At 37.5% G+C, this 16,916-nt stretch overlaps 2 protein-coding genes, 1 long non-coding RNA gene and 1 pseudogene across 3 annotated transcripts; 1 reads left to right on the plus strand and 3 right to left on the minus strand.

The window, feature by feature from the left end:
* Window positions 1-813: 813 nt before the first annotated feature.
* On the minus strand, window positions 814-2,346 carry LOC129357377 (trypsin-like). Its single transcript, XM_055026671.1, is given in 6 exon segments — window positions 814-1,175; window positions 1,283-1,419; window positions 1,512-1,751; window positions 1,754-1,791; window positions 1,929-2,091; window positions 2,298-2,346. Coding segments are annotated over 6 exon segments (762 nt in total). The 5' UTR covers window positions 2,335-2,346; the 3' UTR covers window positions 814-1,028.
* Window positions 2,347-4,927: 2,581 nt separating this feature from the next.
* On the plus strand, window positions 4,928-12,458 carry LOC129357382 (N-alpha-acetyltransferase 35, NatC auxiliary subunit-like; annotated as a pseudogene).
* A 2,345-nt stretch (window positions 12,459-14,803) lies between these two features.
* LOC129357378 (uncharacterized) lies at window positions 14,804-15,353 on the minus strand. Its single transcript, XR_008605500.1, has 2 exons — window positions 15,273-15,353; window positions 14,804-15,165 (listed from the first exon to the last, which is right to left on the minus strand). It is a non-coding gene; the product is annotated as an uncharacterized LOC129357378 (long non-coding RNA).
* Window positions 15,354-15,365: 12 nt separating this feature from the next.
* On the minus strand, window positions 15,366-16,326 carry LOC129357383 (kallikrein-4-like). Its single transcript, XM_055026674.1, has 4 exons — window positions 16,278-16,326; window positions 15,908-16,070; window positions 15,494-15,771; window positions 15,366-15,403 (listed from the first exon to the last, which is right to left on the minus strand). Exons 1-4 carry the CDS (start codon window positions 16,312-16,314, stop codon window positions 15,366-15,368), a joined length of 516 nt encoding a protein of 171 aa, XP_054882649.1. The 5' UTR covers window positions 16,315-16,326.
* Window positions 16,327-16,916: the final 590 nt, after the last annotated feature.

The following is a 16,916-nucleotide window of genomic DNA, read 5'->3' on the forward strand; positions in this document are numbered from 1 at the left end:
AACGGGCTATTTATAATGCAGAAAGTTAAGGCCTTGCAGAGAATCATGTCGAACCGCAGAGGTTGCCTGTACTTCAGAGCCCTCTGCTGGCTAAAGTGTGCTACAGCAATCATTCTGATCTCTTGACAGTATTTCACACCCTGAAACCCAACAAAGGTATGCACATAACTGAGCTCTCAGCTAGTATCGGGTAACCATTACACGTGTCGACACATTGTCAAATCTTCTAATTTTAGCAACATGGACATGCTCTAAATTTAGTCCAGATAGTGCCAGGCCTTCAAATGTGTTCAATGAAATGTCATAGTCTCTTAAAGAAGGAAATAGATTTCCTGTGCTTCCTGTAGATTTATTAGCACATAAACAGAATGATCCATATTTCACAACTGAGAGACTGAACTTCTAACATCAGAGAAGGAATGCATCTAAAGTTGCAGGACAGTAACTCTCAAACACTGGAGTTGGACACCTCTGCTCAAGTAAAACCTTCTGTTTTTTAGATTTCCCTAGGTCTATACTGCAAACACTCAGGTGTTGTGTTGGAATGTTTTCCTTTTCCCGTTACCTGTAAGTCGTGTTCATAGTGTTGGGATTGAGACAAGGCATCCTGCTCTGCTCCATGGTAGGTTGAGCTGAGCTAGTATTTAAAAATGTGGGAAATGAATTGTATGATGTGACACTGGATATTAGAAAGAGTTTGACGCTCCAGTTTGAAAACTGGAAGTGAAACTCAAACATGATAATGGTTTTAGTTATGGAAATGAGACCTTGAATGTTCAGATAGCAGACACATAGCACACCGCAGACAAAGCATGAAGTTATGATAGTTCTATCTTTTTATTTATGGAGATGAATGATGGGAAAATGGGCAGCTGGACAAAAGTACTGTATTTTACTATGGTCTTAACTCATACTTTTGAAATATTTATCTAAGATTACAGGCTATAGTTTGACTAATAAGCACAAAGAAATAGGTAAATATGATAGTCATTTTAATTATTAAATAAGGAATATCTGGAAAGTATTCATCAGTTTTCCTTCATTGTTTTGCCAATCCACTCCATGTACTGGCAGATGTCCAGCATTACAATGGAGTTAGCACATGTATCCGCAGGCTGGCTAACAATAATTCCTTGCAGATATCCTTCGTACTCCACAGCTGAGCCTGCATCGCCCTGAGACACAGAAATCAGAGGCAGGATGGTTTTACATGTGGAACAGTGTCAAAAAACAAAGCTACAGTATTAAATATGTATATGTATCAGTGAAATGGTTGTCTTACAAAGCAGGTCTCCACTCCAGGTAAGAAGCCACAGATTGTAGATTCACCGTTGCTGTATTTTCTGTCAGGTTTATCTTTCTCTCCACACTCAGAGATCTCTGTCGTGGCACATCTGACCTCACCAACCGGTTTACCGCCTGATAAAAACAAAAATCCTGAAATGTCATTTCCTTTCACTAAAAATAAATTGTTTCATTTATGACTTTTTTTTTTTTTTAAATATTCCTACCTTTTGCCTTTGCTCCCATTCCTCCAATCTGCACTTTTGCTCTTGGCTCTAGCTTGGTGCATTCTCCTGAAGGGAGGCTGATGGTGGGAAGTTTGACTGACATGTCCTCATTCAGCTGGATGAGCATAATGTCATGGGGATTTCCTTCTTCATCTTTGAAGGTGTGCTGCTGTTTGGCCGGAATAGTTTGTTGGAGTTTTTTGGATTTGCCTTTTAACCAAGAGACAGATTTTGTAAAAAGGACACATCATTGTTTATGCCGAGCTTCACTGTGACTGTCCTGCAAAAAAAAAAAAAAAAAAAATTGTAGTGAAATTAGTGGATGCTCAAACTGTCACATCAAACACACTGCTGCAAAGTCAGTAATTCAAAAAAATAAAATAAAGCGCAAATAGAAGAGATCTGCGGATGTCTTACTGCTCTGCACAGTGAGAAGCTGTGATGACCCAGCGGGGATTGAGCAGAGCGCCTGCACAGGACTTCCCGCCCTGAGCGGACTCTATCTGGACATGGTACTGGCGATCCTTGTCACAGGATCTACTCCCAAGAATCCTCTTCTCAATAGCGTTTGATGCAGCACCTGAAAAGGAAGAAACAACAGCCATCCAGCGTGCTGCAAGTATCAAACACACAAAGCAGAATGTCTACCGAACAACTTTCAGCCGAGGTCTAAGGCCACTTTTCTGCCTGTAAGCTGCTGGACCTTCAATTTCCTGAGGGAGTCTTCCCAAGGGATCAATAAAGTACAAGTCTAAGTCTAAGTAGCTGGAGAAGAAAAAAACTCACCTGCAACCAGCAAAAGGAGCACAAAGCAATGCTCCATCGTGGTTCTTGATGAGGATCACCTCTGGTGTCTGACTGACGCTCTGTCTTTTATAGGCCTTATCAGCGTCTGGGGGACTTTTTTTTTTCTTTTTGCCATAGGCTAGCCTGGTTAGGCAGCCAATTACAAGTTCCCCTAAAACCTGTTTTATCATGGTGCATCAGTCAAATGAACTTAACAGCACAGAAGATAAATGGACGAATGGATGTGTTAAATGAACAGTAGCAACATTTTAGCAACAGGAAACAAATGAGGACAACCTCGTTCTAAAAGAAGTTCCTGTAAAGGTCACAGTAAATTTTGTCCTGTTGTTGTGGTACATTTTATGTCATTATTATAGCTGTGAAGCTTGTCAAAACGTATATATTCTTAAAATTTATGACTGCTCGTCCCCTCTTCCTGTCACCATCTGTACTGTTGATGTTAACCACCAGCTTGATTTCCTCTTTTGTCAGAATACAATGAACCTGAATGTGTCGGCCATAAAATCAACCTACTGGACCTGAGATGAACAAAAAAGTGTTACATACATTCAAGAAATTTTAATACCTAGTCATATGCAATAAATTAAAATATATTTTCTAATTAAGTTTGTCAGATTAAACAAATCTTTTAAAAATAGCCTTATAGCAAGAGTTAAACCAACTTTTCATATATATCCAAGTAAAAGTTACTATATGACATAGTATTTTATTTTGCAGAGAACTGTATGTGTGAGTTTCCAGAGTTCAATAAACCTATTATTCATGCAGCAGCATAAAGTTCACACTTTATCCCTCTAGCCTAAATTTATTGCTGCATCTGGCCAAAGGAGGGTCAGAGTTTATGGAAAGTAAAACTACTCGGAGAGTTGTTACTTAAAATGTGAATCAAATGAAGATCAGTTCACTCCCAAGTTAAATTAAAGTTAGAACTTTCAGAGATGAATGAAATCGAGAGCAAAAAGCGTAGCTGACAATTTATGGCTGTGAGTACACTGTTAAATACTGCTAAAATATATCCCTGTAGACCTTTTGAGAAGTAGGCTTTCAGTTCATAGTCCCACTTGCTGAGCTTGAATTTTTTAAACTGAAAAAGCAATGAGCTAGCAAATTTTCTTTGTACACCTTGCTTTGCATTTGAACTAACTATCACTAAAATACTGTGGTACATTTTTATCTGAACGCACGCGTAGATAATTATTCAAATGTTTTTTGACCCAATAGATTGTGTGCTTTCACATTGCCATTAAAAGTTGGAATTTTGCTCAGGCAAAATCCCATAAAAGGTAAACGAGTTCAGTTATTCTGATGAAACATGTTGCATTTGCTAGTTATAGGATATTCCTCTTTGACAATCTAAATAAAATGTTTGGTTTTTTTTCAGACATCATTAAGAAGAACAACGTAGTGTGAATGAAAAGCAAAGTTAAACTAAAATGGTGGGGGAAAAAAAACTGAAAACTTCCCTTCGAATTGAAGACAGACCAACTAAAATGGAAAAACTTCTAATCTAATGATGAAATGTTGGGTAATCAGTGAAGGCATATGGTTAATTATGTTTCTTGCTATCAGCAGAAAGACCTCAAAATGTTACAAGAACATATTCGCTGGTCAAAATAGAAACGATGCAAATAATTGTGGAATGATGGAAGAAAAAATATCATTTTTGGTCATGAGAAATAGCACAAAAACCAATACTAATAAAACATTTTTTATTCAACTCTATTGTAAATAAAACAACATGATTATTTAAATCTTTCATTTTAGAAGTAAAATGATGTCATAGCAACAAATCAAAACAAAAAAATAAAACACATTTTCTTTTAAGGTTAGCACATTTGCATTTTAGAAAACTGTCTTTTTTATTTATTTTTTAAACACAGATAAAGTATTTGAAGATCACAATTAAACTGTCTAATGTCTAAACTTTACATTAACAGACAATAGTAAAATATGTAAAAGCAGAAAGAAAAAAAAAAAATCTTGTACTCGAGGATTTTCATTGGCAGTTCTCCATCAAGGCTGACATTAAATAATTCTGGTAAAAATTATTACATTACAGCTTTCTGCTTGTTAGCAGGTACGTTACTTTGTGATTCCAGCTAAACTGCTTGACATTTTTCTTGAAACTGTGGCAACTCCTTACTTCGGATTATGGAAATAAACAAAGCTGCTTAATGAATTAACAGATCTCCAGTTTGCTAGGGTTTTGTGTCAGATCTTATTATTCAGCATAATAAAAGAAAAATGACAAAATTTTAACACTATGAAGTTTGTGAGTCCAAAAATGCTGCAAAAAGGTTTAGATAACAAAGAAACCTATGAGTTTATTTACATTTACATTTTTGGAGTTTTGTTCTGTATTTCAAAATGTCACTAGAAAGTGTGCATTTCCCATGAAAATGCAAATGTGAACGCTGAATGCGTTTGGTAAAAATGGCAAAAGCGTTTGAAGCCAACTATTGAAGATTTGCAGAAAGGTAAGAACTAGTTCATGCAGTGTGAAAAACCCATGTAAAAGCCAAAATTAGCTAAAAAGCTAAAACTAGCTAAAATACTAACGATGGCATCTAGGCTACCACCAGCATGTCTGCCTAGGAAGAGAGGCAGACATGGAAAAGTGGCACTTCCACTCGCAGGTGCAGGAGTCATGTGGGGGAGGAGGGAGTGACGAACATGAGGAGCAGACAGTCAGAGAAGCTTTTGCCTGGCAAAACGATGTGAAATAATATCTGCAAACAAATGTTGGCTATCATTCCACCACCATTTCTGAGATTTAGCACGGTGACTATAAAAACCATGTCACATGCAGTATGAAAAAAAAGCAACAAGAAAAGCTCAAAATATTCCCAGGTGTTAAACTGACCAACTTCAAAATGGCCACTACCTTTGTGTCCTCCATGACAGTCCTGAAACTGGATGATTGATTGCCATTAATAGGCCGGACCGAAATCATCCACTGTGAAACACAACGGACAGTGAAACTGGTCCTTGTTTTTATATTTTTTAAAGTTACTTGTTTTAATTTCAGTCTAGGATAATTAAGAAGCATTTAAACAATTAAAAATTCCCAAATTAGCGTGACATTTATTCTAATAAGAATATATACAAAGTTTTTGTACTTATAAAACTTGTAAAACTATAAAAACATAAAATCCAGTGTTCATACATTGTGTGTTTTTACATGCGTTTACCTAGATAACATGGCTGGAGGGTCACTCGTTGGCACAGACCGTCTTCACCTGCCTGTATGTACATAACCCCGACCTCATTGAGGAGCCAGCACTCAAAGCCTTTGCCCTGGGTTTACTAAAAGTGTGTGACATCGCACGAGAAAAAGTAAACAAGGCAGCTGTGTTTGAAGAGGTGAGCTGTTTTACCTCTCGTGCTCATTGTGGGGATAAATGTTAGAGAAAGCTACAGGTATGAAGTCTAGTCAGAAAAGCCTTGAGGAATGTGTTCTAAGTCACTCATTAACACCGCTGTGGTGCATTACATCTCCACTGGAGCTCCTCATTGAAGAGTAGGCCCAACTGCGATTGTACTTGGCAGCTTCCAGGTGTGAATGTGTGTAAATAACTGAATGTGGTCAGGCCACTACCTCCGAGAAAAATGATCCCTTGATAAATTTCAAGATTCCTGTGCAGGAAATTTAGTATGGGATTTGATTACTGCATGTTTCAGGTATTTACTAATACAGGAAAAAAATAGGAGTGTAGAAAAATACTCATATTTTCATTCCCATTGAATAAATGTTGTCTTTTGCTCCTTAATTTTTTTCATTCCTTTATTCTATTTTACCTCCTTTGTCTTCTAATTTTCTGCTCTTGTTTCCATATTTTCGTCCTTAAGTTTTTCTTGTGTGGTCCTTTCTTCCTGATCTCCCTCCTCTTTTGCCCTTCTTTCCTTATTTCCATCCATCTTCCCAGTTTCTTGCTTTTTTTCCAAGTTTCAAAATGTTTAGCCACTGAAGAAAGAAACTAAATTAAGATACAAATTGGTTAATTAATTTTAATGTGTTATACCGTTTGAGAAGAGAGACGATTTGAAACATTTTAATTTCATTAATGTTTAATTAATGATTTTTAACTCATATTTCTATAGGAGGATTTCCAGGCGATGACTTATGGGTTCAAGATGGCCAATAACATCACTGACCTGCGGGTGACAGGTGCTTATTTGTTGTATGTTGTAAACATGTGCAGTGTGTTCAGATAAATAAGATGTTTCTTTCTCTCATGCTGATCTTTTGTAGGCATGCTCAAAGACGTGGAAGACGAGTTACAGAGGAAAGTCAAGGTATTTTACTTTTACTGCAGCCGATTTTCATATTTAGGATCACTAGATCAAGTGAGAGAAAAAAAGACATCAGAATGTTTTAAGTGGCCTTGGGAATCAAACATTAACATTTGCTTAGCTTCTTTCTTAATATGTTTGAAAATTTGAAACTCCTTGGCATCTGAGGAAATCCATTTCGCCTATCATTTTCAAATCATTTTTCAAACGTGCGTTTTTTTTTTTGTCAGTGTATGTTTTCAGTGTCACTCTGTCTATTTCGTAAGCTTTACTGCTGATCCAGTAGACTTCCCGTCTCCAATGTCACTGGTGGCTCTTTGAAGAAACAATTGTTTTTTGTTTACATGCACAATACATGATGTCCACTCCGCAATCATGTAAATGAAAAAATTTGATCTAATATTGACGATAGGGAGACTACAGCCAAAATAACTGCATTAAGTGTGTGGGGCAAGTTGAGCCAGCGTATGGTTAAATGGATCAACTTTCGAATTTATTTGCTACACTTATCTTCAGTTTATGACCTCATGTTGTAGCTCATACATATTACAATTGACATACGAAACTAATTTTAAAATATTTCTGAAATGCAATTCTTATAAAACTTATAAATTCACTTTTAAAACTGAAAAACAGTTGAGAAACAGAAGACGAACCGCTTTACCCATAAGGTTCTTACTTTCAAAAACGTTGACAAATGATGCCTTCTCAATTATTTGGTTACATCATCAATGTTTTTTCATTTTTTATTTTATTTTTTTTACCATTTTAGAGAAACAAGGGGTGGTTCAGCTTATGCGTTGACTCAATTAAGCCCAATGTCCCCTGCTTTCTATGTCCTGATATATGTTGCTTCTCCTTGCAGAGCACACGCAGCGGCAAGGCGAGCAGAGAAACCCAGAAGTTGAGCTGGAAGTGAGTTTACTGTGTTATACATATTTAGTATAGATTTTCTTTTAGCACATTTAGCTGTGCTACCTTCTGATGGGTGTGGGATTGCATGCAGTGAATCATATTGCCCCATTGTTGTTAATCTAATAGCTTTACACTTTTGCATATATCTCACATATTGTTTGCTATCTCATTTGTGGTCGTGTGAAATTCAAATGAGCTTTAAAACTGGTTTGAAATTTTCAGTAGCTTTGTTGTAATAAATATGGGAAATGAAATTGTCCTGAACATTAAAAATCATGTTCGTTGTTAATTTAAAGTAAGAAATACATGCCAGGAAAACACTAACATCTTGTGTATTTTCATTTTTTTTGTAGCACCAGCAGTGTCTGGCACTTTTCAACAGAATCAAGTTTACACGCCTGCTGACTGCTCTGATTGCCTTCACCAAGAAAGAGGTAAGGTGCAAACAAAGAAACGTGCAAGACCAGGAAAACAGCCACATACAATTCAGAAGCACACAGACTGGAACATTAAATATCATTGACAACTGATTTGGGCAATTCAAAAACCTGATCAGATTGTTATAAAACCAATGGAAAAGTCTAATAACTAAACAGAATCTGAATAAGATATTTATTCCTGTAAATAAATAAATAAGCTTTTTTTTAGGTTGAAAACATAGAAATGCACAACCAGATGTGAATGAAAGAAAAACTTATTGTAATTGTATATTTACCAGACCAGCTCAGTGAGTGAGGCCCAGAAGCTTGTAGCTCAGGCAGCTGACCTCCTGCCACCCATTCATTCCAGCATCCAGTATGGCATCCAATCCCAAAATGACACCACAAAAGGAGGTAACACACACCTTGAAGCCACCAAGTCAAGCTTAAGCTTTGATATTGAAATCATTTACAAGCTTTAAGTAAACTGTGCATGAAGTTATGTATAAATTATTTGCATTTTTGTGTTCTAGATTTTTTTTATTTAGCCAATATTGTTTTTATCTTGCTCCATTCTACCAGATTTGATCTTTACAAGCTTTTTTCAGGTTTTTAGTAAAAAAAAAAAAAAAAAAATGATGAACTTGTTTGTGTGTGAAAATGTCAGACCACCCCATCATGATGGGCTTTGAGCCTCTAGTGAACCAACGACTGCTGCCACCTACCTTTCCTCGCTACGCCAAGATCATCAAGAGGGAGGACATGGTGGCTTACTTCAGCAAGCTCATAGAACGCATCAAGACGTTTGTGATGTGGTCAACACCACAAACCTACACGGCATTCTGGTAAACACAGTACAATAAGCTACTTCAGAACACAAAATGTTCTTTTCCGTTTTGTTCATAACTTTCTTTCAGTAAAAAACACAGAAAAAGATTGTTTTTTGTCACTATTTTTCAAATGATTCTTAGTTATTTATTCTTGGCTTCTCTGGAAACCGTCCTGTAAATATTTTCCGGGATGTTTTTATGAAGGAGCTCTGACTCTTGTTTTTTCAGGACTTCTTTTGTGAATTCAGTGAGCAGTCCCCTGTGTGCTCTCCAGATCTCTTCTCCAGGTATGAAAATACGAGTCTCCTCTTTTGTCCTCACAGCCAGTGTTGAAAACATACCTAAAAAGGATTTAACAAAATTTCTCCAAACTGAACTTATTGGATCTCATTTTGTAATTTCTTATGTACTTTTTGAACTAGAACAGGTTTTTTTCAGTCATTTGACGACAAGCAATTATTTCCTTTTGAAATTGGCATGAGTATCAAGAAATTTGAGAACCAGGTCTTTTACCTACTCTTGAAATTGGGAAAGACAAGTGTATTCTGTTCAGATAAGACAGATGAGTATTGAGCTTCATTAGTGATAAAATGACCGCAAGGAAACACATTTTTCTTGTGGCCACTTTACTGGGAGGAGACATGGCATTATGTATGACATTAATAATCGAACTAATAATCTTTCTGAGGTTTGTATCATGGAAATTCCAGTTGTGTCATTAGGTGGACTTAGTTGCTACATAAATATGTTGCTATTTGATTGCAAAATATGTATGTAGATGATTAAAAACCTACATACAAATTTTGTATTTGTATGTAAATATATATAACCCCATGACTAATGAATTATTGGTGGGGTTCCTCATGGTTCTGTACATGGGCCACTTTAAAACTAGAGCACCACCCACGTGTTGTGGCAATCACTGAATCCATATTTTATAAATTAACATATTTAAATCTCACATAGCTGACTTCTTTGCCTGGACTTTTCTAACCGATAAAAGATATAATAATCTTGGTGTAGGAAAACTTCTGACTTTAAAGAAAGTCACAAAACATGTTTTTTTTTTTTTGTTTTGTTTTGTTTATTTCCGTAATGCTTTGGCATTTGGCAAACACAAATGATATTGATAATCCTAAGTGACCTGAAACAGAAATGTTTCATCTGATTTAATGTGAAGAAGGTGAGGAAAAAATGTAAGTTTGTTTTTTTTTGTTTTGTTTTGAAGTGCATGTAAGTCTCTTCTTTTCAGACGACGTTCCTGATAGACAATAAGAAAGTGTTTGGCACTTACCTGATGCAGGACATGATTAAAGATGCCCTGAGATACTTTGTTAGTCCACCAGTCCTCTCCTACAAGTAAGTTTTTGTTAAATGTAGGGTATTATCATCATTACAATATTATAATTAGTAGATTATGCGTAATGTGTACAGTCTTTGCTTCTATCAGCAGCTTAGCTGCCTTTAAGGTTAGAATTAATGTTGTCTTTAGTAAATAATGTGATTTTTGTGTCCAGATGTTGTCTCTCCAACAACCACCAGGCCAAGGACTACATCGACTCCTTTGTTACTCACTGCTCCAGGGTACATTCTAGACATTCAAATTTGTGCATTGATGTACTTCCTGGGATTTTAGAACATTAGCTTAGATCATTAGTGCGGTTACAGGGAGCTGTGCCTCGTGAGATGTGATTATTACATATCAACTGCTACGGTTTCATAACACCTCCACTGAAACCTGCTGTTTTCCGGTGCAGCCTTTCTGCAACCTCATCCAGATCCACGGACACAACCGAGCGCGGCAGAGAGACAAACTGGGCCACATTCTTGAAGAGTTTGCTACGCTACAGGATGAGGTGAGATTCAGTCATTGTAAAGGTTAAACAAAATATCAGTGATTTGTTGTGCATATCACAAGCTAGATTAGCTTGGGGAGTTTAGGTGCTTTATAAGATGTTCATTTTTTTGTGCTCTTCAGGCTGAGAAGGTGGATGCAGCACTGCACAGCTTACTGATGAAATTGGAGCCTCAACGGCAACATTTGGCCTGTCTCGGCACCTGGATCCTGTATCATAACCTGAGAATCATGATCCAGTATCTCTTGAGTGGTTTTGAACTGGAGCTTTACAGCATGCATGAATACTATTACATCTACTGGTCGGTGCTAATGTATTATTTTTAATTTGGCTATATCTAAAGAAAAAAATATATGAACTAATCAACTGTTTTTGTTTTTGTTTGTTTTGTGGTTGTAGGTACTTGTCAGAGTTCCTCTATGCATGGCTAATGTCGACACTAAGCAGAGCTGACTCCTCTCAGATGGCAGAAGAGCGGATTCTGGAGGAACAGCTGAAAGGACGGAGCAGCAAAAAGACCAAGAAGAAGAAGAAAGGTGCAGTTTTCAGTCTAACCTAAGCATGATTCGGAATATTAGGTTTCCATGTGGAAGTGACATGAGGCTCCAGAGCACTGAAACTGCTTTATTGTGCTTTGCAGTTCGCCCCCTTGGCAAAGAGATCACCATGAGTCAAGCATACCAGAATATGTGTGCTGGCATATACAAGGTAGGAAACAATAAATTATGTTTTTGACACCCTTCAATTTGTCCATGTCCTTCCTCATTCTCTTCTGTCAGACCATGGTAGCTTTGGATATGGACGGAAAGGTGCGAAAGCCCCAGTTTGAGCTGGACAGCGAACAAGTCCGCTACGAGCATCGCTTTGCTCCCTTCAACAGTGTAGTTACTCCCCCGCCTGTGCACTACATCCAGTTTAAGGTAAAGTCAGTGTGTGACCTATTCAGCAGTCCGCCTATCCTACCGCAAACCGTTTTATTTTGTTTTTCTTCCCATCTCCAGGAAATGTCGGATCTGAAAAAGTACAATCCTCCACCAGGTTCTGCAGACCTTTACCTGGCTGCCAGCAAACACTTCCAGCAGGCCAAGATTATCCTAGAAAGTGTGCCAAACCCAGACGCTGAGGTCAGGAAGTCAATCTGTTGTTCATCTGTTATGGTGGAACATTTTTCAGTTTTTGCAAGCTCTAAAAGCAGATAAATATTAAAGTATCAGTAAATAATTCAGTTTCTACAGTAATGAAATTTGATGCCTAGAAGAATCAGAAGTATTTTAAATAAAAATACCTGGTGGCTTAAAATGTTTTTGATCAAACATTAATCCCTATTGCCAATCTATGAGTGCAATTATTATCATGTTGGAATGACAACACATTTATTTCTTCTCTATTATTTATGGCTATCAGTATCAAATAATAAATTATTGATGGCAGGTAAAACGCATACTGAAAGTGGCCAAGCCCAACATAGTAGTGATGAAGCTTCTAGCCGGGGGCCACAAGAAGGAAACAAAGGTAACACGATTTATTTACAATGAAAACATCTTAGATCTATTTCAAAATGTAGACTAGTTTATGTTTTTAAAAAGAAAGCAGTCTGTTTTCTGTCAAGTAAGTTTTTAGCTGTTATGCATCAGCTGTACTTTATTGGAGTGTGATAAATTTTATTTTCCTGTATCTCCAGGTGCTGCCAGAGTTTGATTTCTCCGCTCACAAATATTTCCCTATTGTCAAGATCATTTGAATCCCACAGTCTGGCACCAGAAGGACTCAAACACCCTGACCTAGTCCATGTTGGAACGATAATAAAATCACCCAGCTGTAACATCACATAGAGCTGTGTCTTGTCTTCTATTTCTGACTTTACTGAGGTTTTTTTTTGTTTTGTTTTTGTTTCATTATCCCATTAAAAAGCATCTTCTAAACACTGGGATTAATGTGTGTATATCTTTATTAAATCTCTGTTTTAATGTTGGTGATCGTGTCGAGTCAAATGAAAGCATGAGTTTTTACACTGAAAAACTTAGCTTCATAATCATATTAAGGACAACAATTATTTAGTCTGCTCATAAAAAACATTCACAGATAAGGTGGGGGAGTTTATTTTCTAGCTGTAACCTATGCAATAAGTCTCTGACTAATTCTTAATGTGTAAAAAAATAACTGTGGTTATAGTTTCTGTTTTTAGCTCCATTTGTGTCATTTCTGGAACTATTTTGTAAAAGGAGATATTTTTACAGTAACTTGAGAGCTGACCTTGAGTGTCATGGCCCCATATTGACCTTGAATATTAAATTCAGTTCAAAAGATCTTGTTTGGCTGACCGTCCTGTTGACTTTACTGTACAACTGTCAAGTTAGTCTCCAGTTCTCTCCATAATGTCACATTTCTGTATTAAAAATATTTTTGGTGGACTAGGTATACTGTTAGGTATACTAACCTATCTCTTAAGTTTATTCAGTAAGCTTAAGAGAAATTGGTCACTCGGTGTATATAATTTAATATTTGACATTCATGTATATACTACTAGGAAAAAGTAATCACACTTACTGTTTTCTGTCACATTTCAGATCATCACACAAATATCGGTCAAAGACAACATAAGTAAATACAAAAATAAATTTTCAACTCATTAAATTAAAGTTACTCAAACTCAGCTGGGAAAAAATAATTGCCTTCTAAATCTAATAATTAATGTCAGCAACATCTGAGTTTTTACTGATCCAAGTTTGAGAATTAACTTGTTTAAGATTACACTACTGTATCTGAACTAGATTTGAGCCTTACCTTCACTAATACTGACCTTAACTGAGGCAGGTGGGACTATTTACATCTGTCAAAAAAGAATAACATAAGGGTCTGTAACAGTAAGATGCATGTTAATGTGAGGAACTGCACCCCTCCGCTCTACCTCCTTTCATTGAGAGGGCCCAACACACTTCCTGCTCAGAAAGGTTAACACTTACCCAGCTATCTGCGCCTGAGGTACTTAAACCCCAAGTCTGCAGTGTTCACCTCTGAGAATCTGTTGAGCTGGTTATCAGGGAAACTCGCCTGAAAGGCAATCCACATGTTTGGCATTAATCGGACTAAAGCTTTGATCAATATGAAAAACAGCTAACCTCCATTCAGTGTCTTTATCCTTGCAGGACACAGGCTGGTGTCTTATCTCCAGCAGTCACTGGGTGAGAGGCGGGGTACAGAGACTGGCTGCCATTCCATCACAGAGCAACCATGGTCTGTGGAAGCATCCACAGGGAGAACATGCAACACTCCAATGCTGTACAACCACAGGTTAGATCAGAATCAGAGACCTTCTTGTTATTTCCTCCTCCATCAGACAGACCAATAAACGGGCTATTTATAATGCAGAAAGTTAAGGCCTTGCAGAGAATCATGCGAACCGCAGAGGTTGCCTGTACTTCAGAGCCCTCTGCTGGCTAAAGTGTGCTACAGCAATCATTCTGATCTCTTGACACCCGTGACAGTATTTCACACCCTGAAACCCAACAAAGGTATGCACATAACTGAGCTCTCAGCTAGTATGGGGTAACCATTACACGTGTCAACACATTGTCAAATCTTCTAATTTTTAGCAACATGGACATGCTCTAAATTTAGTCCAGATAGTGCCAGGCCTTCAAATGTGTTCAATGAAATGTCATAGTCTCTTAAAGAAGGAAATAGATTTCCTGTGCTTCCTGTAGATTTATTAGCACATAAACAGAATGATCCATATTTCACAACTGAGAGACTGAACTTCTAACATCAGAGAAGGAATGCATCTAAAAGTTGCAGGACAGTAACTCTCAAACACTGGAGTTGGACACCTCTGCTCAAGTAAAACCTTCTGTTTTTTAGATTTCCCTAGGTCTATACTGCAAACACTCAGGTGTTGTGTTGGAATGTTTTCCTTTTCCCCGTTACCTGTAAGTCGTGTTCATAGTGTTGGGATTGAGACAAGGCATCCTGCTCTGCTCCATGGTAGGTTGAGCTGAGCTAGTATTTAAAAATGTGGGGAAATGAATTGTATGATGTGACACTGGATATTAGAAAGAGTTTGACGCTCCAGTTTGAAAACTGGAAGTGAAACTCAAACATGATAATGGTTTTTCAGTTATGGAAATGAGACCTTGAATGTTCAGATAGCAGACACATAGCACACCGACAAAGCATGAAGTTATGATAGTTCTATCTTTTTATTTATGGAGATGAATGATGGGAAAATGGGCAGCTGGACAAAAGTACTGTATTTTACTATGGTCTTAACTCATACTTTTGAAATATTTATCTAAGATTACAGGCTATAGTTTGACTAATAAGCACAAAGAAATAGGTAAATATGATAGTCATTTTAATTATTAAATAAGGAATATCTGGAAAGTATTCATCAGTTTTCCTTCATTGTTTTGCCAATCCACTCCATGTACTGGCAGATGTCCAGCATTACAATGGAGTTAGCACATGTATCCGCAGGCTGGCTAACAATAATTCCTTGCAGATATCCTTCGTACTCCACAGCTGAGCCTGCATCGCCCTGAGACACAGAAATCAGAGGCAGGATGGTTTTACATGTGGAACAGTGTCAAAAAACAAAGCTACAGTATTAAATATGTATATGTATCAGTGAAATGGTTGTCTTACAAAGCAGGTCTCCACTCCAGGTGAGAAGCCACAGATTGTAGATTTACCGTTGCTGTATTTTCTGTCAGGTTTATCTTTCTCCACACTCAGAGATCACTGTCGTGGCACATCTGACCTCACCAACCGGTTTACTGATAAAAACAAAAAAAATGTCTCATTTCCTTTCACTAAAAATAAATTGTTTCATTTATGACTATTTTTTTTTTTTTAAATATTCCTACCTTTTGCCTTTGCTCCCATTCCTCCAATCTGCACTTTTGCTCTTGGCTCTAGCTTGGTGCATTCTGAAGGGAGGCTGATGGTGGGAAGTTTGACTGACATGTCCTCATTCAGCTGGATGAGCATAATGTCATGGGCATTTCCTTCTTCATCTTTGAAGGTGTGCTGCTGTTTGGCCGGAATAGTTTGTTGGAGTTTTTTGGATTTGCCTTTTAACCAAGAGACAGTTTTTGTAAAAAAGGACACATCATTGTTTATGCCGAGCTTCACTGTGACTGTCCTGCAAAAAAAAAAAAAACAAAATTGTAGTGAAATTAGTGGATGCTCAAACTGTCACATCAAACACACTGCTGCAAAGTCAGTAATTCAAAAAAATAAAATAAAGCGCAAATAGAAGAGATCTGCGGATGTCTTACTGCTCTGCACAGTGAGAAGCTGTGATGACCCAGCGGGGATTGAGCAGAGCGCCTGCACAGGACTTCCCGCCCTGAGCGGACTCTATCTGGACATGGTACTGGCGATCCTTGTCACAGGATCTACTCCCAAGAATCCTCTTCTCAATAGCGTTTGATGCAGCACCTGAAAAGGAAGAAACAACAGCCATCCAGCGTGCTGCAAGTATCAAACACACAAAGCAGAATGTCTACCGAACAACTTTCAGCCGAGGTCTAAGGCCACTTTTTTGCCTGTAAGCTGCTGGTAACTTCAATTTCCTGAGGGAGTCTTCCCAAGGGATCAATAAAGTACAAGTCTAAGTCTAAGTAGCTGGAGAAGAAAAAAACTCACCTGCAACCAGCAAAAGGAGCACAAAGCAATGCTCCATCGTGGTTCTTGATGAGGATCACCTCTGGTGTCTGACTGACGCTCTGTCTTTTATAGGCCTTATCAGCGTCTGGGGGACTTTTTTTTTTCTTTTTGCCATAGGCTAGCCTGGTTAGGCAGCCAATTACAAGTTCCCCTAAAACCTGTTTTATCATGGTGCATCAGTCAAATGAACTTAACAGCACAGAAGATAAATGGACGAATGGATGTGTTAAATGAACAGTAGCAACATTTTAGCAACAGGAAACAAATGAGGACAACCTCGTTCTAAAAGAAGTTCCTGTAAAGGTCACAGTAAATTTTGTCCTGTTGTTGTGGTACATTTTATGTCATTATTATAGCTGTGAAGCTTGTCAAAATGTATATATTCTTCAAATTTATGACTGCTCGTCCCCTCTTCCTGTCACCATCTGTACTGTTGATGTTAACCACCAGCTTGATTTCCTCTTTTGTCAAATACAATGAACCTGAATGTGTCGGCCATAAATCAACCTACTGGACCTGAGATGAACAAAAAAGTGTTACATACATTCAAGAAATTTTAATACCTAGTCATATGCAATAAATTAAAATATATTTTCTAATTAAGTTTGTCAGATTAAA

Source organism: Poeciliopsis prolifica, unplaced genomic scaffold (genome assembly GCF_027474105.1).
Source record: "Poeciliopsis prolifica strain line A6 unplaced genomic scaffold, Auburn_PproV2 SCAFFOLD251, whole genome shotgun sequence".
In the NCBI taxonomy this organism is placed as follows: domain Eukaryota; kingdom Metazoa; phylum Chordata; class Actinopteri; order Cyprinodontiformes; family Poeciliidae; genus Poeciliopsis; species Poeciliopsis prolifica.